This window comes from Dromiciops gliroides, chromosome 2 (genome assembly GCF_019393635.1).
Source record: "Dromiciops gliroides isolate mDroGli1 chromosome 2, mDroGli1.pri, whole genome shotgun sequence".
NCBI lineage: Eukaryota > Metazoa > Chordata > Mammalia > Microbiotheria > Microbiotheriidae > Dromiciops > Dromiciops gliroides.
Genome location: NC_057862.1, coordinates 128,645,632 through 128,669,361, shown reverse-complemented (window position 1 = coordinate 128,669,361; position 23,730 = coordinate 128,645,632). Strand labels below are relative to the sequence as shown.

Sequence of the window (23,730 nt, the reverse complement as noted above, 5' to 3'; positions counted from 1 at the left end):
AACCTTAGGAGGTGGGTGCTATTATTACTTCCATTTTGGGGATAAAACTGAGGCCAACCAAAGTTGAGTGACTTCCTAGGGTGACACAGCTGGTGCTGAGGCCGGATTTGAACTCCTGACTCCAGGGTGAGTGCTCTATCCACTGTACCACCTAACTGCCCCTGTCAGAAGACCTGTATTTGAAACTCAAGATGGATGACAATGATGTGAGCTTTGTGTAACACTGGGAACTTTTCTGAGCTCATTTCCTCATCTATAAAATTTGGATGACAGTACTTGTGCTACTTATCTCACAGGGGTGGTTTTTTTTTCATCTGTGATTTCATCTGTGTACAGAACTCACCTTCACTTATGAAGATTAGTAGTCTATTTGTAAAATGAATTGCCTAGGAAACTGTGACTTGCTCAAGGTTGTACAACTAATATATGTCAGAGAAATTACTTAATCAGGCTTCTTGATTCCAGGGCCCCCTTCTCTACTACAACCATGATGCCTGTCATGTTGGACCATAGATTTAGAAAGAAAAGGGCCATCTAATCCAGCCTCCTAATTTTACAATCGAGGAAATTGATGCCCTCAGAGAGGTTAATCACTCACCCAGGTTCACACCCAGGGTAAAGGTAGAAGCAGCAGAGTTAAGGATTTGAAACCCAGGTTCCTTAGACTCCAAACTCCGCACCTTTTCCAATGCATCAAGCTCCATCATTGTTACAGTGAGAAAGATAATGTCTGAAAAAATGCGTTTGATGATAAAGTGCTATGTAAATATAAGCTATTAATTTATTTATGGTAACAGAGTAGATTGATTGGGATATAAATAAATTGAGACAATGTAAAAGTTGATTAAATGAAATGGGGGTTGCCACTCTAAGGAAATTTTCAATAAAAAAATGTATGGATTTAGGGCCAAGGTAATGGGTTGATTACATTTCAGGCTGTATATGTGGTGGTGGTGGTGATGGGGATAGGAGTGGTTTGTGTCTGAGAGCTTATGGGGGAGTTATTCGTTGTGGGAAACGGTGTATCTGTGTGTGCCACACAACATTCGCTGAGTGGCATTTTGGTAATGGCTGCAAGATGTTGATCTTGCTTGAAGTGTAGCAAATGTGTCTTGTTGTTCAGCTGAATTTAGCTGCCCATAACCTGTAGGGGTGAGGGTTTCATTGGGTCATGCACATCCGTCCCAGGCTATTAAACAAACACTTTGGTGTCTTTTGTAGTCATAGAAACATGTATGAAACTAGCAGCCCACAAAGTGTATGAACACCATCAACAGATGGGAAGAACCTTGGGTGGGAAGTTTAGGGTTCTTGATGAAAAATGTTGTGATTCTTTGCTGCAGAACTTTGGGTAAAGGGTTTTCCTTTCCTTATGGAGAAATGAAAATAAACAACACATTGTGTCCCAGAAATAAAGGGGCCATGAAAAACAAGAGATGGGAAACCATAAATCCCAGAATTAAGCTGGCTTTCCAGTTGGAGAACTTAAGTGGCTAGAGAAGCAGTTGCTTGGAGGTTTCAATTGTTGGTTGGGCCAAAACATGAAACCAAACCCATAAGACTAAAAAAGAAAATTAAAGAAAACATTTTAACTCTTTAACCAGTATGCTCTTTGTTATTGCCCCAAGACCGGGAAATACAATATAAACCAGCCTGGCTCCAGATGTGAAAGGACTGCCCTGCATATTTGAGTCATGCAGCTTACTCTACAGGATAGGAAGGGGGTGGATTCTTGTTTACTTGGGAGTGGAATGATAAAAAGAGATTAGTTTTGCCGAGAAACAGCTGTCATGGCAAACTGATTAGTGTTCCCTCCTCCTCTAGACCATTTTTATTTGAATAAGCTTCTCATCCTATACCTATGGGCAAGAAGAATCTAATTAGCTACCTATGTTAGCAAAGAGGAGACGAACCATAGAGCCAGTAAATCTAATACTTATAAAAGTGTTACTTTTAATTTTTTAAATACTTATAAAAGTGTTACTTTTTATTTTTTTTAACATTTTATTTATTTTTGTGGGGCAGTGAGGATTAAGTGCTTGCCCAGGATCACACAGCTAATCAATGTCAAGTGTCTGCTGTTAGATTTGAACTCAGGTTCCTCCTGAATCTTCAGGGCAGTGCTTTATCCACTGTGCCACCTATCTGGCTGTTTAATTTTTTTTTTTTGATTTGCATTCCCTAAGGATAGTTTGCATGGTTAATTGTTATGAAGCTCAATGAGAACAGATGGCATAAATGTGGCAGGTTTTTTTTTTTTGGATGGGGCAGTGAGGGTTAAGTGTCTTGCCCAGGGTTACACAGCTAGTAAGTGTCAAGTGTCTGAGGCCTCATATGAACTCAGGTACTCCTGAATCCAGGGCAGTGCTTTATCCACTGTGCCACCTAGCTGCCCTCAGTCGTTTTTTTTCTTTTTTCTTTTTTTTGAGGAGGGGGTAAGTTTGGGGTAGGGGTAGAAAATCCTTTGCCTAGCACAACCTAAATGCCTCCTTTCTAGGTGTTTTCACTCTATTCCTTTCATATAAGCACTACTGCAGTCAAACTTCATTCCTTACTATTCCGATTTCATGTCCTATTCTTTCATTTTGCTTCATTTTTGTTTTTGTGTTCTTGCTGAAACCCCGACCAAGTCTTTAATGACCCAAATTCTACCCCCTTCATGAAACCTTTTATGATTCCCCTTGCTCCTTTACCCAGGGACTGTGATCTCTTCCTCTGAACTTACAGCACTTTTTGTCTATTACTCCTACAATAATACAGTCTTGTAATATAGGTATTTGTCTCCTATTTTCCCTACTAAATTGTAAGCTTCTTGAAGGCTTATTTCTTTTTATTTCCCACATCTGCAAGGACATTGTCTTGTACATAATACATATCGAATGAATATTGAAAAATGGAGATAGAAATGTTTGTAAAGCAGCAGGTACTTCCATTGAGTGAATCATCTAATCCAAAAAAGGGCCAAGTAACTGAAAACTGAGGAAGGAAAAAGGAGGGATCAAAAGAATTGGACAGCGGCAGCTAGGTGGCGCAGTGGATAGAGCACTAGGCCTTGGAGTCAGAGGACCTGAGTTCAATCCAGCCTCGGGACCACTTGACACTTAACTACCTGTGTGACCCCTGGGCAAGTCACTTACCACCCCCATCGCCCCCCTCACCCAAAAAAGAATTGGACAACTAGAGGGCAGCTGTGCCTCTGCAAAGCTCAAAATAGTAGCTCTTGGGCCTGCCCCCTTAAAGTCACTTTTCCTGAGGCTTTCCGACTAATAATTCTTGACTTTTGTTCCCAGCATCAAGATTGTAGATTAGAAATTTAGCGCTGGAACATATTATAGAACTGCACCATCCTTGCTTTTTTAGCCCCCACTGTTTTCTGAATATAAATTTACCAGCTCTCCCACTTTTTTCTACAAGGCATGTAAAGTCTGGTGTGACTTGACCAAAGGTTCTGTATATGAGAAGAGTATTGCAAGTTGGTTTTACAAATGCTCGGCTTAGGTAGTACATATCTATAGCACAATGACTTCCCTCCTGCCCTTCCTGGGTTGGAAAAAGTAGGATAGTGGAGGCAAAACTCTTAGTGGCCAGGCAAAGTGGGCTGCCCAGAGGGTGATTGTTTCTCCCTTCTGAAGGACAATGCTCTGAGCCAGAAGGAAACATCAGAGGCCCAACGTCTCTCTTTTACAGAATGAAGAATCCTGAGGGCCAGGGAACCAAAGTGAAACAAAAACAACCTCTTATAAAATAGAATGCTAAATATCAATACAACCAGTAGTACTTGCTTTACAACTGTTTACATTGAAGTAAATGGGTTTTGAGGCATAAAATGTCATCACTTGACTCTCAGAATTATTTGTCCATATTCTCCCATTTACTTTCTGCTTAAATAGCTATATAATATGTACTCTTGTTCTTGTTCAACCACTTCTCTAGAAAATCATTATAAACTCCTATCTGAAAGAAGAGTTTTCTTAGTACTTGCGGTTGGGGTGGGGCTGAGAATATAGGTCAGCTAAACAGTTCCCAGTGGCAAAACTTCAAGCCAGGATTCTTTTCCTAGTTGGAGACCATCCTGAGACCCCTGAGAGTTCTGTTCAGACTGTGTACTAAGCAGAAGCTAAGCGGTAAAGACCACCCCCCCCCTCCAATACCCTATTCCAAATAGACTAGTTGTTGCCTTATATTGTATTTCAAGATACATGGAAAAAAAATCCCCCATTGTGTCTTATATTTTGGCATGGAAAAGGGGCCCTGTTGACTTTTTATGACTAAAAGAGAACATCAACATTGCTTTGGTTTGTTCATCGTGATTGAAAAATAGCTGTAGAACTGAAACTTTATTGAGTGTTATTTGTTTTATTAAACTTAATAAGGTGCGCTAGAGTATCATAGTGGCTAGAGGTGCTGGACTTGGAATCAACAAGATTTGAGTTCAAATATTGCCTCAGACACTTCTCACTATGTGATCCTGGGCAAATCTCTCTCATCTTTCTCATCTGCAAGGTGGGGAATTATAATAGCACCCACTTCTCAGGGTGGTTGTGGGGATGATATAGGTAAAGTACTTTTGCAAAGTTGAAAGTGCTTTATAAGTGCTGGCTATATTATTAATGCTTATGAGTAAAGGTATTAAATAACTGGATACAATCAAGGTGAGTACATGCCTTTTTTTTTTTGTTACAAGTCATAAGATTTAGAGATCATTTCCCATTGCTTCTCATTCTGTGCTTTCTACTCCTATTTTACAGATATTTCACTTGACAGATTCACCTCAACTTAAAAATACTAAACTCTCTTCTAATGCATTTAAAATTATGATGTGATTTACCAACATTTAATTTGTATTCAACTTTTAAGGAACCAAAACTTGCCTTTAAATTGAGGTATCCCTGTACCCAAAAATAATTTGGAGCAGAACATCTGCCTCCCTAGACTACAGGCTGCAGAGCCCTGAGGGTCTAGGTTTTTTTTCTTCCTTTTGAGACCCTCACTCTACTTTGTCTGCTGTGATATTGGATTTCCCCCATTATGTCAATAACATGAATTCAGTTTTAAGCCCTATAGTTATACATATGTTAACCTTGGGTTTGCATAGAATGTCACTTTAGTATCTTCTGTCAGTTGAAAGAGAAAATCCTCCCTTTAATTTGTCCCAAGCCTTTTGTTTTAATGTGTTTTTGCCTTTATACCATCATATCACATAATGCTTTTGAGTTTCTCTTAGACACAGCATGAAGTATTATATTTTTAATTTATATATATACATACATATATATATCTATACGCACACATACACACATATGTAAATGTACACACTTTTTTTTTGTGGGGCAGTGAGGTTAAGGTGACTTTGCCCAGGGTCACTCAGCTAGAAAGTGTACATTACCTCCTTGTTGTTCCTTGCACAAGATACCCCATTTCCTGACTCTAAGGTATTTTCACTGATTGTTCTTCATGTCTGGAATCTCTCTCCTTCTCATCTCTGCCACCTTGCTTCCCTGCCTTCCTTTAAGTTCCAGCCTAAAATCCCATCTACAGCAAGTGTATCCTGATCTCTCTAATTCTAGTGCCTTTTCTCTGTTAATTATATCGCAATTTATCCTGTTATAGCTTGTTTGTTTCATAGTTGTTTGCACGTTACCTCCACCATTAAACTCCCGAGAGAAGGGATTTTCTTTTGCCTTTCTGTGTATACCTAATGCATAGCATAGTGCTTGGTAATAGTAGCACTTAATAAATGTTTATTGACCCCCCACTATGATGGCTTCAAGAAGAGGTGGAAGGGCATTACAGGTAAGGATAATGGTATGAGCAAAGGTTCAGATTTAGAAAGCATACAATTTCCAGGGGACAGTGTGGACCATTTGACTAGAAGATGGAGATAATGCTGGTTAGAGAGATGAAATAGATTTTAAGAGTAGATTGTGGAGGGTCTTGAATTTGGCGTTATTCTATAGATGGTGGGGAAACCCACTGAAAATTTTGAGCAGGGGAACAAATAAAATTATGGAAGGGATGTATCGAATAATTAGTGATAGTTTACTGTATGACTTGGACACTGGAGGCAGTTCAGGAGCCTTACAGTATCCAAAAATGGCCAGGTGAAGGTTGCATGGGAAAGGGGAGGGTTTAAAGATGACTTTAGGTGACAGGAGATGACCCCTTTTAAAGAAAGAAACAAATCAAGAGGGAGAGCTCATTTGGAAGTTAGGCAGTGTGTTTAAGTTTTTAGATTTGAATTTGAGGTGAGTGGAAATGTAGAGCAGGACCCTTGGAGATGTTGAAACTGGAGCCAGAAGACAGATCAGGGATGGAGATGGATAATTTCATAGAAACATAAATTGATAGCAGAATCAACCTTTGAGATAACTAGTACAACCCCTTTATTTTACAGTTGAGGAAGCAGGTTCAAAGAGGTTAAGTTACTCCAAAGGTCATACAAGTATTAAGCATCAGAGTCAGATTTGAACACAGTTTTTGGCTCCAAATCAGTGCTCTTCCCATAGCATGGTGGAATCTGCATGGAGGTGTTGGTTGAGAATGGGAAAGGATGAAATCTTCAAGTATGAGAAGAGAAGAAGGTTAGAGCTGAATTTTTCCAAGACTTTTCATAGAATTGGTGATGGGGTGGGAAAAGCAGGTTGATGGTAAAGTTGTTTCTACAGTAGTTTTCATTTTGTTATAGAGTTTCTTATAAAGGGTTCGGTGCTCATGAGCAGTAGGGTACTGGTCATATATTTTTTTTTGTGGGGCAATGAGGGTTAAGTGACTTGCCCAGGGTCACACAGCTAGTAAGTGTCAAGTGTCTGAGGCCAGATTTGAACTCAGGTACTCCTGACTCCGGTGCTTTATCCACTGTGCCACCTAGCTGCCCCCTGCTGGTCATATTTGATAGAGAGCTGGCCTTGGAATTTGGGAAGACCTGTGTTCTCAAGTCCTATGGCTAAAACGTGTTGGCTGTGTGACTCTGTTCAGGTTACTTAATCTCCCCATGCCCCAGGAGGTACTTTAACACTGAATTGCAGAGCAGGTACCTTTGGTAGAAGCAGCTTCCTCATTGGGATTTCTCTATAATTACAAAATCACAAAAACGAAACATCCAACGTGGTATATAATAAGACCAATATATGATGAAAGTTTATAGGCTACAGTTTTGTTAGGGATGGGGGTGGCAGTGGCAAGGACCAACTTACAATAATTTTGCTTTTGTTGAATTCTCTTTGAGAATGACTTTCTCATTCTCTGTTGGTAGCTATAAAGCCTAATTCGCTTAACTAATAATAATAAAAAAGGACTCAACCCTTTATAAACATAAGTGCAAACCTGGAGAAACTTGTCTAGCAGAAATTGTTGTCACTCTTTTCCCCGTGACTCCTCTAACAGATTAAACATAGAGGGTCACAAAGACCTGGCGAGATGATGTGAGGAGTTGGGAAAGATTTCATGAGAGCATTGTGAAGTTACTTCCTGGCAGATTAATGGTACAAGTGTATTGTATATATGCCTTCCAAAGGTTAAAGGAAGGAGAGTAATGGAAAGAGAGAGGGGGAGGAGAGGGGAGAGGGGAGAGGGGAGAGGGGAGAGGGGAGAGGGGAGAGGGGAGAGGGGAGAGGGGAGAGGGAGAGGGAGAGGGGAGAGGGGAGAGGGGAGAGGGGAGAGGGGAGAGGGGAGAGGGAGAGGGGAGAGGGGAGAGGGGAGAGGGAGAGGGAGAGGGAGAGGGAGAGAGAGGAGAGGAGAGGAGAGGAGAGGAGAGGAGAGGAGAGGAGAAGGGGAAACTACAGTGTTGCAAAGAAAACCTGAGATTTTAATCCTTCCCACCCCTCAAAAAAGCTTTTACGTTTTAACTGTTTGAAGTTATTTTTACCAATATCCTCTAAGACTGTGAACAGTTGGAACACTTTCTTCTCTCCATCTCTCCTTTGCCTCCCATTCCCCAAACCTTATCTATTTCCTAGCACATTACCACTTCCCCAGTTTAGTAACTGGTACCCATAACAGGGTGCTCTGGTGGGTCAAAAAAGGTTAAGTGGTAAAAGATGTGACCTGAGGGTAGTAACTTTGATGCTTACAGTTGGAAACAATGACATTTTTGTGATCTAGGGAGATTTTGAAGCATAAAGAAAGATTTTCTTGGTATCTTTTTTTTTTTTTTGATGGGGCAGTGAGGGTTAAATGACTTGCCCAGGGTCACATAGCTATTAAATGACAAGTGTCTGGGCCTGTATTTGAACTCAGGTCCTCCCAAATCCAGGGCTGGTGCTTTATCCACTGGGCCACCTAGGTGCCCCCTTGGTATCCTTTTTGAAGGAATTAAAGATTAATGTCATGTAACAACATTTTGTGTGTGTGGAGGAGAGAGGGAGCCTGTGCCTGTGATTTCATTGGTGTATGGAATTTTAGCTGAGAATTCCCTTTGCCAGTGTAGAAGAGCAGAGTTGTCTGGGGTTACTGAGAGACCAATCAACTTGCTCATGTCACAGAATCCATAAATGTTGGGATGGGACTTGAACTCAGGTCCTCCTGACTCCTTGCATTGCATAATTAGCATTTTTATGATGCTTCATAGTTTGAAAGTGGTTTACATACATTATTTCATTTGAGCATCACAAAAACCCCTTGAGGTGAAAAACTAGAGGTGTTGATACTCCCTCTTACAGATGAGAAAACCAAAAGCTCTGAGAGGTTAAGGGACTTGTCTAGGGTCTTATAGATAAGTGTTTGGGCTGAGATTTGAACCTTGGTCTTTTTGACTTCTTAGTCCATTTGAATTACTCATCATATTCACTAATTCTCCAGAGAACTTACATACCTACAAATTGCCCCAATGAAGACAGGTTTCTTCCTTAAGCTATGAAAATGTGGATGGGTCTGTAGAATTCCATTCCTTCTCTTGTTCCACTTGTTGGGGAGTAGATATGGCTTAATTGTTCCTTGCCCTTCTGCCCCAACCCCCAGGATACGAAGATCTATGGTCCAACCCCAGAGTTGAAAATGTAAATAAGTCTAATTGTGGGGGAAATTTATGTTCTTATAGTAATGCCTTTATGGTTAAATGCAATCTACTTAAGGCATCCCATTTCAGTTCCTGGCTAGCAATCCAACCCACATGTTTTGTAGTCCTAAAGGTTTAGGTTAAGTTTAGGCTTGTGTGTTTCTTTGGAGCCTCAGATCTTTCTGTAGTGTCTTCATCAGAGCAATACTGACAGTGGCCCTGGAGAATCTGATTACAGTAACAAATTATTTCTTGACGGCATCATCTTGGGACACTTCCCCTGCCTCCCCTCTCCCTATCAAGTGTTCAGGAAATGTGCGTGTTGGGCTTGACACAGCAGTGTGCTGTGGCATTCCAGTTACATACACACTCAGGCGTTGTCCTTCTTCATTGTCACAGGCAGTGAGTTGAAAAGTCCCAGCAAAGTGACCTGTTCTCAGCTCTTGAAAAGAAACCTGGCTTTAATCAGGTTAAGGTGAAATGGTAGAGCCTAGATAAAGGAGAAAATGGTTGACACCTTTTGAAAGTGGTCACTATTTTTACAGTCATCTTCAGCTTCTTATTGATTGTTAGCAGCACTGAGTAACTAGCCAAGTGAATGTTGTTATAGTCTAAAATAGCTTCCTCTTATAGTTTACTCTCTTCTCTTTTCTAAAGCTTTACTTACATTTTACGGTCACATTATTAGCAGGTGTAAGTATTTGACCTGAGTGTTAGTCACTGCCTGGGGTGGATAGTCTTTGATTCTAAGGTTTGTAGTACTTAGTAATTTTCTCTTTCCTGTTTTGGGGCAATGTAATAGTTTTAAGTTCTATTATGAACTGTGCTATCCTGGTAACAAATTAGGTATTAATTATAATGGATTATCATGCTTTACATTTTATATTATTTATGCCTTTTAAAAATACTTGTATCCATTACTCATTCAACAAACATTATGCATCAACTGTGCAAATATTACCCCTCTACTGTGTTCAAGACACTATGGTAGGCTATAAAGTTTGGGATCCAATGATGAGGTCCTTGTCCTCCGTGAATTTGTAGTCTAAAAGAAGAGATATGAAACAATACATTTATTACTATAATGCAACAAATTTATGTGACAAGTGCCATTTAAATGGTTCTGATGATATATGCTTAGGGAACTGAAGGGGGTTGACCGTAGTTGACTTCTAAGACAATTTCTGGCTCTAAAATTATGAGTACATGAGTTCTGAGTAGAAAAAGAGGCCTTCTGGCAGAGATGATGAGAGATTTCATGAAATGTATAGCATTTGAGTTCTCCAACCTTGTCAAGTAGACTTAGAACAAAATTTATTCCCATTTGGCAGATGAGGAAATTGAGGTTTATAGGGGATTGAGAAATTTATCAAAAATCATACAGCTAGTTATCGGAGAAGTTGAAAATACAACTTCTAGCCCAGTTTGATAAATATTTTACATCAGACTGTAGTTTCAGAAAAACAAAAACTTAACCCTTGATTGTATTTATAAAGAGGGCCACTTTCTGAGTTGCTTGACTGATAAATTGGTCTCTCCTACCCCCTTGTTGTAATTTAAACATTTCTACATTATTTATAGGATTTTAAAATTACAAGGAATCTTAGAGATCATTTAGGACACCCCTCTTATTTGAGAAACTGAGGCCTAGTGAGGTTAAGTGATATGTCTAAGATCACATAGGTCATACGTCTTAGCTCTTGGACAAGACTGTGGTTTACAAAAACTTCTCTGCTCATAGATTTTCTTATATTACAATTGTGACTTTTAAAATTAGGAATGAATTAAAGAATTTAAGTTTCAAATATGAAAGAAGGCCTTTCTAGGTATTCATCTCTCAGCTCTTATTTTCATTCCATGGTCTTTTTTTTTCTTTTCTATTTTTGTCTTGTTTTGTGCATCCTTTTAAAAAGTTCTGTGGCCCAGTCAAGTTTAAGGTGTGATATGAGCTGTGATAAATAACAATTTCAAGTGATATAAAACTGTGTGGGACTAGCTAGGTGGCACAGTGGATAGAGCTCTGGGCTTGGAGTCAGAAAGATCTGAGTTAAAATCCAGCCTTAGATACTCACCATCTGTGTGACCCATGGCAAGTCACTTAACCTTTTGCATCTGTTTTCTCATCTGCAAAATGGGGATAATAGTAGCACCTCCCAGTAATACTTGTAAAGCACTTAGCACATCACCTGGCACCTAGTAAACACTAGTTAGCTCTAATCATTACTATTATTACTATTATTGTTGTCATTGTTGTTATTGTTGTTAAAACCAAGAGGTGAAGGAGCTGCTAGGTGGCACAGTGGATAAAGCACCAGCCCTAGATTCAGGAGGATCTGAGTTCAAATTTGGCTTCAGACACTTGACACTAGCTGTGTGACCCTGGGCAAGTCACTTAACTCTCATTCCCCCTCCCCGCCCAAAACCACCCAAACAAACAAAAGCAAAAACAAAGAAACAAATCCAAGAGGTGGGAAATTCCCGGGAAGAGAGAGGCTTGAATTTGGAACAATTCAGGAAACAAAGATAAAGAATTGTCATTCTGTAGCCCTATCTCTCTAATCCCTCATCTTAATTCTGCACAAATGAGCTTTATTTAGCTTCCTCTTCCAATCTTGTACCTAATTTCTGCTCACTCTCTCATTTAAAAAAACAAAAAAACAAAAAACACATCAGGTGAACCAGAGAGTTCTACTTGTCCCTGCCCTCAACTTGTCCTATTTCACCTTTGTCATCAGTACACCTAAATTTTGCTGATCTCTGAGTGACATCTATCTACTGGGAAACTATTAGATTATAGAACCATTTGGGCAATTAGGAAGGCTCTGAAAATTGGTGAGGCTGGTTACAAAATGACCAGATTGCAGGCACCATCTTGCTTTGGTTGTTGAGGATATTCTGGTACAATCTTGCTCATCAGTGTCAAGTTAGGCCCATCTTTTGTGCTTGGATGTTTTATTGGAAGCCTTATTTGGGTCTTAGTGAGACTGGGACTGGAATAGACCTTCTTGCCTCTCCTCTCTTCTAATTGGCAGCTAGCTGCTTCCAGAAAAAGCATATATTTTTAATTTGAGAAATATGCGATGAGACTTCTGACCTCTGTTGGAATCTTGATTCTGCCAGTGCATGGCATATTTTTCTATGTAGTCTTTCAATCCAACTTCTATTTTCACCCCTTACTTGACATTACCTCCAGTTGAGCCACAGGCAAGAACTTGTCTAGATGTCATTAAAGACTTCAAATTTCAGTTTCACCTTATTAACACCCAGGACAGTTGAACAGCATAAAAATTGCTTCCTTTCCATGAGGTTCGGGAGAATTGGTGGTTAGAGATGTAATTTCTAAAGTTCATTACATCAAAATTGTTATATAAATCACGCATGAGGGCTTTTTCTAATGGCTGTTGGGATAATTTTCAGAGTTTTAAATTATTCTCTTAATAGAGACAGCATGCTTAGAAAGAACTGGCTCTACAGGTAGCGACTTTTTGAGCCCTCGATGTTTCTCCCCCTTAGGATCTCCTGCGGACTTAGTAAATGTTTAGGGACCTTATTAAAGCTTTGCAGATGGTTTTATTGAGTGTTGTGACTGGGAAATTAATTGAGAAGAAGGAAAACAAGTTTAGACTTCAGTCTGGGGCACTTTGCTCTTTTCTGAAGCCTTGGCTGAGCCTTGAGGGAGCTCCTCAATGGTAAATTTAGAGGTTTTTTTGAAGCCTTTCCACAGAGGTCAGCAGTGGTTTTTACGTAGGGGCCATTTACTCAAATAGATGTGAAGTTCCAAGTGTAGAATCATTTGTGAGATTCTGCATTTTCTTGACCATGTGATGCTTCAAAAGTATGAGTACTGCATATGATTCCTTGGACAAGTTTAGCTAGACCATGCCATCAATTATTAGCCTCTTTCTAATCTCTGGATGCTAAATATTCTTCTTTCTGGGGCCCTTGTTATTCCTACAGAGTTCCTAAGATCTACACATTCGTCTGAAGCTTGAAGACTTATTTTCAGACTTGATTTGGGAGCCAGTTTTTCTACACACATGGGGTGATATTGCATAGAGGAGGGAGCATTGACCTTTTGTTCTGATGAGAGGTCTAGGAGTAATTCTTTGTTTTGTTTTGTTTTTTTTGCAGGGCAGTGAGGGTTAAGTGACTTGCCCAGGGTCACACAGTTAGTAAGTGTCAAGTATCTGAGGCTGGATTTGAACTCAGGTCCTCCTGAATCCAGGGCCAGTGCTTTATCCACTGCACCACCTAGCTGCCCCCAAGGACTAATTCTAAATCACCCAAGGAGCACCCAAAAGAATTTCTCAAGGTATAGTATAGTATGAAGGTAGGAGGTTAGGTTAGTAGTTTAATTTTGGAGGTTAGAAATTAGGAATCTATAAATTTTAATGATTCCTACTTTAACATCTTCCTTTAAGTCATTCTTTCAATTTACCTTTATTAATTTTTTTACTTGTAGGCTAGGCACTGAATGATGGTGGAGGAAGAGGAGGAAGAGCCAAAGTTAGGGGAGACTCTGTCCCTGACCTCATGGAGTTTACAGGAAATCTAGCTATCAATTTATTAAGCACTTACTTTAGGCCAGACACCATGGGGATACAAAGAAAGACAAGACTAATCCCTGCCATCAAGGAATTTATATTCTAGTGGGGATAGGAAAGGTGTAACACAAAGCTACTCTTATGTACCACTATATATTTGAGAAGTACAATGTAAAGTACCAGGGAAGGTTCAAGGAGGACTGCTAGTGATGGTGGGGGTCATCCTTAATGAACAAAGTGACAATTTTGTTGCACTATTTAATGGATCAAATGAGATAATAATTGTAAATGCTTAGCCCAGTGTCTGGCATATGGTAAACACCAAATACATGTTAGCTATTAGTATTATTAAAGGATGGGCAGGAATTCAACAGGAAAAGGTCATTCCAGGAACAAGGGCCAAGTGTGTTTCAAGGACAGACTACTGGAGTTTATCCATCAGGAAAAACATACCTTTCAAAACAGTTTTGTCAGAGTAATTAGAGGAGGTTTTAACTCACCTAGAGGTTTTTTTTTTTTGGTGCCAGAATTAAAAGATTTAGGAGTTATCACTTATTTGAAAGATAGAGGAGAAAGCAATGAGGAAGAGAGGGGGCTGGCCTTAGCATCTTCACATTCGAGATAACAATCACTGGCCTCACAGTTACTTCGTTTTTATCTCCTTCCTCCCCCAATAACATTATCTCTGTGGTCCAGTTGCTTTCTTGTAAACTACCCCATTCTCCTACTCCCACATTGAGTCTTTTGAGCCTTTTCTATCCCAGTTATGTGTACTGTTTGAACTTGGGCTCAAAACTGAGTTTTGTTGTATGTGCTTTTGTGTTTCTCAAATATCTAAGGATGTAGATCATCATTTGAACATCAGTTCAAACTTTAAGATTGTGTGATGCAGAGAGGCAGGTAGGTGGTGCAGTGGATAAAACACCAGCCCTGGATTCAGGAGGACCTGAGTTCAAATCCAGATTCAGACACTTGACACTTACTAGCTGTGTGACCCTGGGCAAGTCACTTAACCCTTATTGTCCCGCAAAAAAAGATTGTGTGATGCAATAGAAGAAAGAATATTGGATTTGGAGTCCAAGATCCTGAGTTCTGACATCAATATTTTCCAATTCTGTGACCTTGGGCAAGTCACTCAACCTTCCTAGGTCTCAGTTTCCTCATGTGTAAAAGGAGAATTTGGACCAGATAATCTTAAAAGGGACTTCTAGTTCTAAAATCCTTAATCCAAGGTTTACTTTAAATATTTTATTGTCTATTTAGAATATTTAAATATTGTCACTTTGGGTGGACCTCTGTCTAGCCTGCTTTCCTTTCCTCCCCAAAGACTTATCTCTGTTCTTTCCAAAGAATTGATGGAACATATTAGTGCAACTTTAGAAACAGGTGTACCTCTAAAGAGTTTTGCATTAAATATGCCAGGAGTTACTTGCAGTTTTATTGTAATCAATAGTGAATTTTTTATGAATGCTTTTATACAGTGAATAATCCATCCTCCTAATTACATATTTCATATTCATATGCTAATTTTTGCATTATCTACTCAGAGTGAGTCATGTGATCTCATCAAGTGGGGTACCTTCTCTACCAGTATATTACATTCTCATCCTATGCAAGTCTTGTCCATGTCTTTCCATAAGTCCTTCATAAAGGAATTACACAACACACCAGAGACCATTTGTTGGCTCTTCAGATAATTTAGAGATACCTGTATAGCATTAGGTTGCCCAGCTATTGGCTCTTGGTCTCATCGCTTAAATGTCTCCATCATATGTGGCTTCAATGTCTTTCTTTTGGCATCTTGTCACTGACAACATACCTTCCTCACTGTGCAGCTTTTCATTGCTTTTTGGGTCACCTGCAATTTTTGTTCTTCCCAGATTGTGTTTTTTCCATAATTGGCAACCAGACAGCATCAGCAGATGATTGTTGTCATGAGAGAGATGGACTTTTGTGGAAGCGAGCAGTTCAGGATCCCTGAAAACACTGCTGTGTTTTCCAAATACCATCTATGATATTCCCATCTTCCTGCTCGTTTTTAGGCCTATCTTCTTGTCTTAAGACATCCATACTAATGGACTAACCTGGTATACTGTCCATTCACTCAAATGGCAAAGTCTATGAGGTAGACATTTTCGTTTTTTAGCTTTAATTTTCATGTGTGTTTTGCTAAAAAGTGAGTGCATAAAAGCACCTATGTGTAAAGAAAGGCATGTCTGGAGAAAGGTGCTAACAAATGAGAAGTACACCATGATTAATCTTATTCCAGTGTGGCAGCATGAATTTACTAGCTATGCACTCTGCTTTTTGAGTAATTGTTTTAGAGAGATGTTTAAGACAGAGAATGCTATGTAGGCTTTTTCCATTAGTGACCCACAGTAACCTTCTTCTTTCCCCTAGGTGAAAGTTTATTACAGTCACTCGCTGTCATCATAAATCATCTTCATATTGATTATGTGGATTTGTTTAAAGCACATGGCATACATAGCCTGTCCCGTGTATTCATTGAACGTGCTTTCTAAGAGTGTGTATAAGATACATATGCTTATTTTCTGGAAGTGGTTTGCATAAGAAAACTGTTTTGATGCTTATATATTTAGAGTATTATGATAAGGGATTGAATATGCCTAGCTTGTATTTTATTTAAAAACAGATTTTCAAACTTCATGCTTATGGGATTTTGTTATCACTGCCTTGGGAACATCCTCCTGACTTTCAGCTATAATTGGCCACTTTACTTACGTGTTTAAAATTCTGAGCGTAACATGGTGTGCCTCAGAGCAATGTGAGAAGGGTGCCAAGTCTTGTGAAATTAAAATGTGCTTCTTTTGTTTGAAAGGTGCGTGATTTGTAGTGTTCGGCTTGTCTATATCCTTGACTATTTTAAACTAAATGAATCGCTGTCCTTTTTCTTGAAAAGAAAATAGAAGGGGAAAGTCCCATTAGAAAAGCAATTGTGAGCAATCCTATGGCGACATCAATAGAGGAAGAATTTCAACTCTAACAGTCTGAGGCTTTGAAACTTAACTGTGAAGGGATTGGTTCTTTGGCAACACATTTAATATTGTTAGGAATTTGGTGATCCATAATTTTGTAAATGGGCAGCTAGGTGGTTCTGTGGATAGAGTGCTGGGCCTGGAGTCAGGAAGACTCATCTTCCTAAGTTCAAATCTGACTTCAGAGACCTACTAGCTGTGTGACTCTGGGCAAGTCACTTAACCCTGTTTGCCTTAGTTTCCTCATGTGTAAAATGAGCTGGAGAAGGAAATGGCAAACCACTTCAAGTGTCTTTGCCAAGAAAACCCCAGATGGGGTCATGAAGAGTTGGACATAACTGAAAAGTGACTGAAGAAAAAATTTTATAAATGTGAGCATTCATTTTATTGGTGTTTGCTGAATGGAAGGCACTATGCTTCCTTTGTGCTTTACTGTATAGACTTGGTAAATTGCTGTGGCCAATAAATAGATTTATCATCACCCAGTGTGCAACTTTTTGGTGATGATGCTCTTTGAATTTAGCCAATCAGTCTAATCTTAAGATGATATAGCCCATTTCTGGGTCCGTACTCAAAGCCTGTCTTAATATGGTAGGATTTATGAGAGTTTTTGCTCTTTTAATATAATCCCACAGACTCAAAGTCTGTTTTTTTTTGGGGGGGCGGGGCAATGAGGGTCAAGTGACTTTCCCAGGGTCACACAGCTAGTAAGTGTCAAGTGTCTGAGGTTGGATTTGAACTCAGGCCCTCTTGAATGCAGGGCTGGTGCTTTATCCACTCTGCCACCTAGCTGCCCCAAAGTCTGTTTTATACCATGTGGAGGCATCGGTATAGGACTTTAATCAAGGAATTATTTCTATACCTTTAAGAAAAATTGCCGTTTCTGGGTATCTTTGTGTATTTCCCTAGGAAAGATAGTCCTCTGCCCCAATTCTCATTTCAGTTTGTGTTCTTAGAGCATCACAGAGTTGGAAAGAAGCTAGAGATCATGTAACTGAATGCTTTTATTTTATTAAGGAGAAACCTGATGTCTGTAGAGGTGATGTGATTTATCCTAGGTCACATGGCTAACTGGAAGAACCAGGAAAAGAATGATGGTCCATTGCATATTCCATTACCCCATACTATGCCCCCCTGTCTCTTGCCCATTCTTCAAGTTGGGCAGAATGATAACTTAGGAGGAGGGCAGAGATCATTGGTTTCAAACTTTTCACCATATCCTCAGTGGTCTGCCAGTGTGCTATGAAACAACATTTTAGAGGCTTGAATCTCCAGATTTCCTTTTCATTTCCTCTGACTCTGTAGGGATAACATTTCTTCCTCAAGCTTGTTTGGTTAGTGGGCTGCCACAGGCCTCCAGTGATTCAGTACCTTTAATTAACACAGCCAGGAGATGGCGTGTTTGTGGTAACCCTTGGGAGGTACAGTGGCTAGGGTGTTAGAAGTACAAAGATTGCCCTGGAATGGTGTGGTTTATATGAAACCAGGATCCTGAGAATGAGCTCAGTTGCTAGTTCAAGAGAAAGGAATACAGTGGGAATTGGTCTTCTGCGTCAGAGAGCTGTAATAAACCCATTCCCTTTGCAGACTGACGTGAAGGCCAGGGCAACTTATTTCTTTTCTTTCTCTGTTTTATAAGTTTTTATTTCCCCTCCTAGGTCTGGAAAGAGAATAAAGAAAACCCGGAAATATGATATCATTACGACTCCAGCAGAGAGAGTAGAAATGACTCCTTTAAATGAAGAAGATGATGAGGAGGAAGACTCAACAGTTTTTGATGTCAAATACAGGTATATTTACAGGTACAATATCAATAGCTCTGCTAAACGCTTTCTCCTTAGCTTCTAGTGTTTGGGTGGATATGATGGACTGCATTTTATGCTCCTACGTGTCAGGCCCTTGAAAGTAACCCCTCTAGCAGCCTATTCTTTCTCTTCGTATGTTCCTGCTTGAAGAATCCCATTTATGAAAGTGTACATCTCTGATCTCCTCTTAAAGGAACACTGATAGGATGGAGAGTATACACAACGCCATGTTTGGTCCTTTAAACTAATATTCATTCCTCCCCCACCCCACTTCCACTCTACTGCTTCCCAAACTGAGAAATTTGATCTAAGTGAGGAAATCATAGGAACTGGGTCTAAAATAATCAACTGCGGCTCTTGTTTCTCATGCATTTGCCCTAGTGTAAGGTGTTTATATAAATTTGTGCCAGTCAAACAGTATGCACACAAACTGGAATTTCTAGCCTTGCTTTAGTGGGTTCAGAAGGTCAAAAGGTAGATAAATGCATAGAAAAGAGTTTATTGTCTTGGCTAGCTTAAAACACAGGGAGGCTTCTTCAATAAATCAGAACAAAATCAGAATGACTTTTTTCTAGACCATTTGAACCTTTTAAGTTCTCCTTACCCTCTCATAATATTTCAGAATAGAGAGATTCTTTGAGTTAGGTAGTATCTTAAGTCATCCAAGTCTAGTCTAAAGTCCTCCTTTTACAGATGAGGAAAGTGGGGCACAGAAAGGGTAAGTGATGTACTGTTATTCCATATTGAAAGCTGGCACAGGTCCCAAGGTCTTCTGATTTCTAGGCCAAATAAACATTTATTAAGTGTAAACTATGTATAAAGAAAGCACTGGGCTAGGCTATTGAGACATAAAGACTTAAATGAAAAACATTCTTGGCCTTCCTGGAGCTTGTATCTTTCTGGGTGATAGGTTTACAAAGCTAGGCAAGTGCTAGAACATTTGAGGAAGGGGAGGGTAGAGGGAAGATTAGAAAATTTTTCACATAGGAGGTAGAATTTAGGTTGTACCTTGAAGGAACTTAAGAGATAGAAGGGAAGAAGAGTGCAGGCCAGGCACATAGAGCAGTCTGTGCAAAGATTTGGAGGTAGGAGATGGAACATGGAATTCATTGAATTCAGTAAATAGTTCAGTTTGACTACAGCAGAAAATGTGTGAAAAGGAGTAATGTAATATGTTTCTATGGATGAAGCCATAGAGAACTTTAAATGTCAAGCTGAGGAGTCTGTATTTTATCTTTAAGGTGACAGGCGGACACTGAAGCTTATCTGAGCAAGTCCCAGGCCTCCAAGATTTCTCATCTACTTTGTGTGATTTTTGTTTATATTTTCTCATGATTATCCAAAAGAGGATCTACTGGATGAGTTGAATGTTTTCCTCTTATTATTTTAATATCTTGGGGGTTCCAGTAGACCACTCAGCATATCCATTTGTCATCCTTGTTTGTGACTGTTCCTTCTCCTTTTTCTGGTCATACCTATTTTTAGTAATGCATTTACAGTCTCCTGGCATCCTTAAGAACATGTTACAGCCTCTTAGAACCATGAAGTATCTTCCTGTTGCTTTTTGTGTTATTTATAATTAAAAAAAAATTCTTCTGAGAGTATGTTGCTTCATTCACAGTCATATAGTATCATTTGGAGCAAATTTCATTGGAGAAATGGCCATGTGTGGCAACGGACAGTTTGGGATTATTGAAAGGAGTACGTGGTTTCTAAATGCAATTCAAGGTGATTTCTTCTATCTCCTCTTTCTAACCCTTCTTGCTAGATCTTGGAGCCAATGAAGTATTCATCTGCTCCAAATTGATAAGCTAACTCTACCCAATGACCTATATGCTGTGCCTGAATAACACATTCCCCATCGACTTTTGTTTTTTCCATGTGGATGATTAGATGAATTTTGTAGGGGAACTTCTCTATCATTCTTGTTTTAATGAATAGAGACTGTGATGCAGTGAGTTACTGAATAACTGGAGTTAATTTTTTTAGTTCAAAGACAGGCATGTTTTAAGTTAGAGCAAAGTCAGAGTAACCTTGTGACTAAATAAGAAAAAAGAAGTTACTTTAAAAAAATTTCCTATTTGGTCATAATTCATCCATGGTCCTTGGGCTTCCTCTCAGAAAAAGCTACATTTAATATTGGAGATGTGACTGAATCATGACCTTGTGTCTTGATGCTTTCAGCACATGATATTCCACCTGCCCTTTTGTGCAGTGGGAGAAGGAAAGTCATGTTTTCTGCACCAGGACAATAATCTGAGGATTATTGCACACACAGTTCTTATGGTAACACTGTGTGACTGATATCCTGCTGTGAGGGTAAAGGCAGGTTTAATTTTCCTGAGGTTTTCCACCAGGTTGGAAATTTGATTAAGAAAGGAGAAGGCAGGCAAGCTTGCCTCTGGATACATCCTCCCTGGCCTCCTCTCCCCCCAATCACTCCCATCCAACCAGGACATTCTAATCCATGAGATAAAAATATTTATTTTTTAGGGTCAAATCTGAGACTGTTGTTCCATAAACACGTGTTTCCAACTCTCATTAGCCAAAAAAGCAGGCTGATCAAAAGGTGGATAAACCAGTTCTAGTCACTTGGAAGGAATTAAAATTACTGTATGTTACAAAAGGTTGACATGTTTTGAGGACGTGATTGAATGTACTATATACAGTTACAGGTATATTGATTTATTTCCTGAGTACAAGCTGATATTGATAATATGCTGCAGTTCACTTGCATTCACCATGCAACCAGGGCCAATAGCTCTAACTTTTTGTGGGTTGAGATTTCTGTAAAACCCTTCAGGCCGTTCCTGGACCATCTCAGGAACTCTCAATTCCAACCACACTGGCTTGCTAGATGTTTCCTGTGCTCAGCATTCCACATGTCTCTTCCCATGGCTTTGTACAGCCTGTCCCTTTGCCTGGAATGCTCTGTCTTCTCAATTCTGTCACTTACCACCCAAGGCTCTCTTCCTCTAAAAGCCTCAGTTCAAGTTGCTACCTCCTACAAGAAAGGAAGGAAGAAAACATTGATTAAAAACCTACTGGGGCAGCTAGGTGGCGCAGTGGATAGAACACCGGCCCTGGATTCAGGAGGACTTGAGTTCAAATCTGGCCTCAGACACTTAACACTTACTAGCTGTGTGACCCTGGGCAAGTCACTTAACCCCAATTACCTCACTAAAAAAACAAACAAACAAACAAAAACCCCTACTCTGTGCCAGGCCCTGTGCTAAAGCACTTGAAAAATATCATCTCATTTTATCTTTGTTACAACCCTGTGAGCTAGGTGTTAATATCCTTTTTTACAGTTGAGGAAACGGAGGCAAGCAATGGTTGAATGGCCCTGGGTCACACAACTCAGGGCTTCCTGACTCCAGGCTAAGTGTTCTATTTTGCTGCAAGAGGCCTTTTCCCCAACTGTTGGTATACTCATGTTCTCTATTGACTTGGTATATGCGTTATTTTATTTATTCTATTATTTTATTTTTTTTGTGGGGCATTGAGGGTTAAGTGGCTTGCCCAGGGTCACACAGCTAGTGTCAAGTGTCTGAGGCTGGATTTGAACTCAGGTCCTCCTGAATCCAGGGCTGGTGCTTTATCCACTGCACCACCTAGCTTCCCCCCTTGGTATGTACTTTAAAATTTACTTACCTGTTTTTATGTTATTTCTCCCCAGTAGTATATACATTCCTTGAAGGCAGGGACCATTTTTATTTATTTTTTTTCCCCAAGCCTACCTAGCATCCTGCCAGACCCATAGTATTTAATAAATGCTTGTTGAACTGAATCTCCATATCTTGGCTCTGGTGCTCATTCTTCTGACAGGGAACATTTGCCATTTTGACAACTGTAGCACAAACTGATGCTGATAGGAGAACAAGTCATTTCTGCTACTTCTTCTGCCACAGCCTCTGGAGAGGGAGCTCTCCCCTCCTTCCTGGCAAAGGAACTTCTGCATGTTTAAAAATAAAGTGACCCTTGTGGAGTAATGGGAGGAATGCAGAGGGAGGGGGATGGGTTTAGGATTGGCTACAGTTCTAGAAATACCCACCATCACATCCTTTTTGTGGTTGTCCGTTCACGTGAATATGATTAGAAGCGTTTGTTTTCCACTGGCATGCTGGGGAGCATGACTAGCTTCTTGTAGGTCTAAGGAATGGTTTTCTTATAGAATTTGCAGTCTGGCATTCCCTGGTGTGTAGACTAGGACTGATCTGAAGTAATCCAATATGCCAGAAATGGGATAAAAAAAGATATAACTAGCTAATCTTGCATCAAGGGGCTGAAGATCAGAGTCTGTCTGGGTGCTTTTATGCTGCTGCCGCACAAATTAAAGTGGGTTGATGAGAAGGACTGTTTAGTCAGCATCTCCTCTTCTAAGGTCTCATTAATGGCCTTGCTAGGAAGCTTCATCATTCACCCCTATGCCCGATACTGACAGTAGCCCAAACCATAGTAATCTTTGAGGGTTGGATTGCTGACATTAGTAGAAGATAGAGCATTATCACTGAGACTGGGGTTGTGGTGGAGATAAATGTGGAAATAGTTTTTAAGTCATTAATTAGTGAAGGTTTGAAAAAATTATTTCGAGAATCCTAGAAGAGTGCCATGAGATGTGCAAATGAGTAACTGGTAACTTCATGGGACCAGAAAGTGATTTTTTCCCCAACTTGACCAGTTGTAATTTCCACCTCAGCTTGGAATAGGGCTTGTTAGTCCATCTAGCCTAGGCTGCAGCTTAAAATGTTGAAGATGGGTATTTATACTTATTTATATATTATTTTCTAACATTTCATGGACGCTTTTTGTTTTTGTGTCAGTTAATTTTTAATATGCCCCTTCCTTACTCCCCTATCAAACCTTCCCTTGTAACAAAGATTTTAAAAAACGAACAAAAAGTGTACATTTAGCAAAACCAGCTAAGACATCAGTTTGTGTCTGAATATTAGTGCAGTATCGCATAGCTATGATCTCCCTAACTTTTTGAAAGGAAAGGACATATATTTTCCTATCTCTCTTTCAGGACCATGCTTGGTAAATTATAATCATGCAATGTTCAATTGTATTGTTATTTCCCTTTACATTGTTTTATTTACTACATAGATTGCTTTCCAGATTCTGCACACTTTACTCTGCATTTATTCACATGTCATCCCATGTTCCTCTGAATTATTCATATTCGTTTTTTCTTATGACATAATATTCCATTGCATTCATGTATCGCAATTAGTTTCATCATTCCCCAGTCAGTTTTTCGCTGGCATAAAAGAATGCTGCTAGTCCATGTAGGAGTAGGTAGCACCTATTTTGTGTAGGTTGGGGAAGTCCTTGAAGAGAATGGGAGGCTATTGTCCTTCTTTGCCTCCTTAGATATAAAAGGCCCAGCCTAT

General features: G+C 39.7%; 1 protein-coding gene across 2 annotated transcripts in view; it reads left to right on the top strand.

Annotated features, from left to right (window-relative positions):
* The window catches only part of FAM174B (family with sequence similarity 174 member B), a 38,921-nt gene that overhangs the window by 1,402 nt on the left and 13,789 nt on the right, over positions 1 to 23,730 (top strand). The window contains exon 2 of one of the 2 annotated variants that reach the window (XM_043980166.1): positions 18,191 to 18,322. In XM_043980166.1, the coding sequence (XP_043836101.1) occupies positions 18,191 to 18,322 (132 nt within the window). Of the gene's footprint in view, positions 1 to 18,190; positions 18,335 to 23,730 lie in introns of both variants that reach the window. The other variant, XM_043980165.1, reaches the window with a different exon arrangement.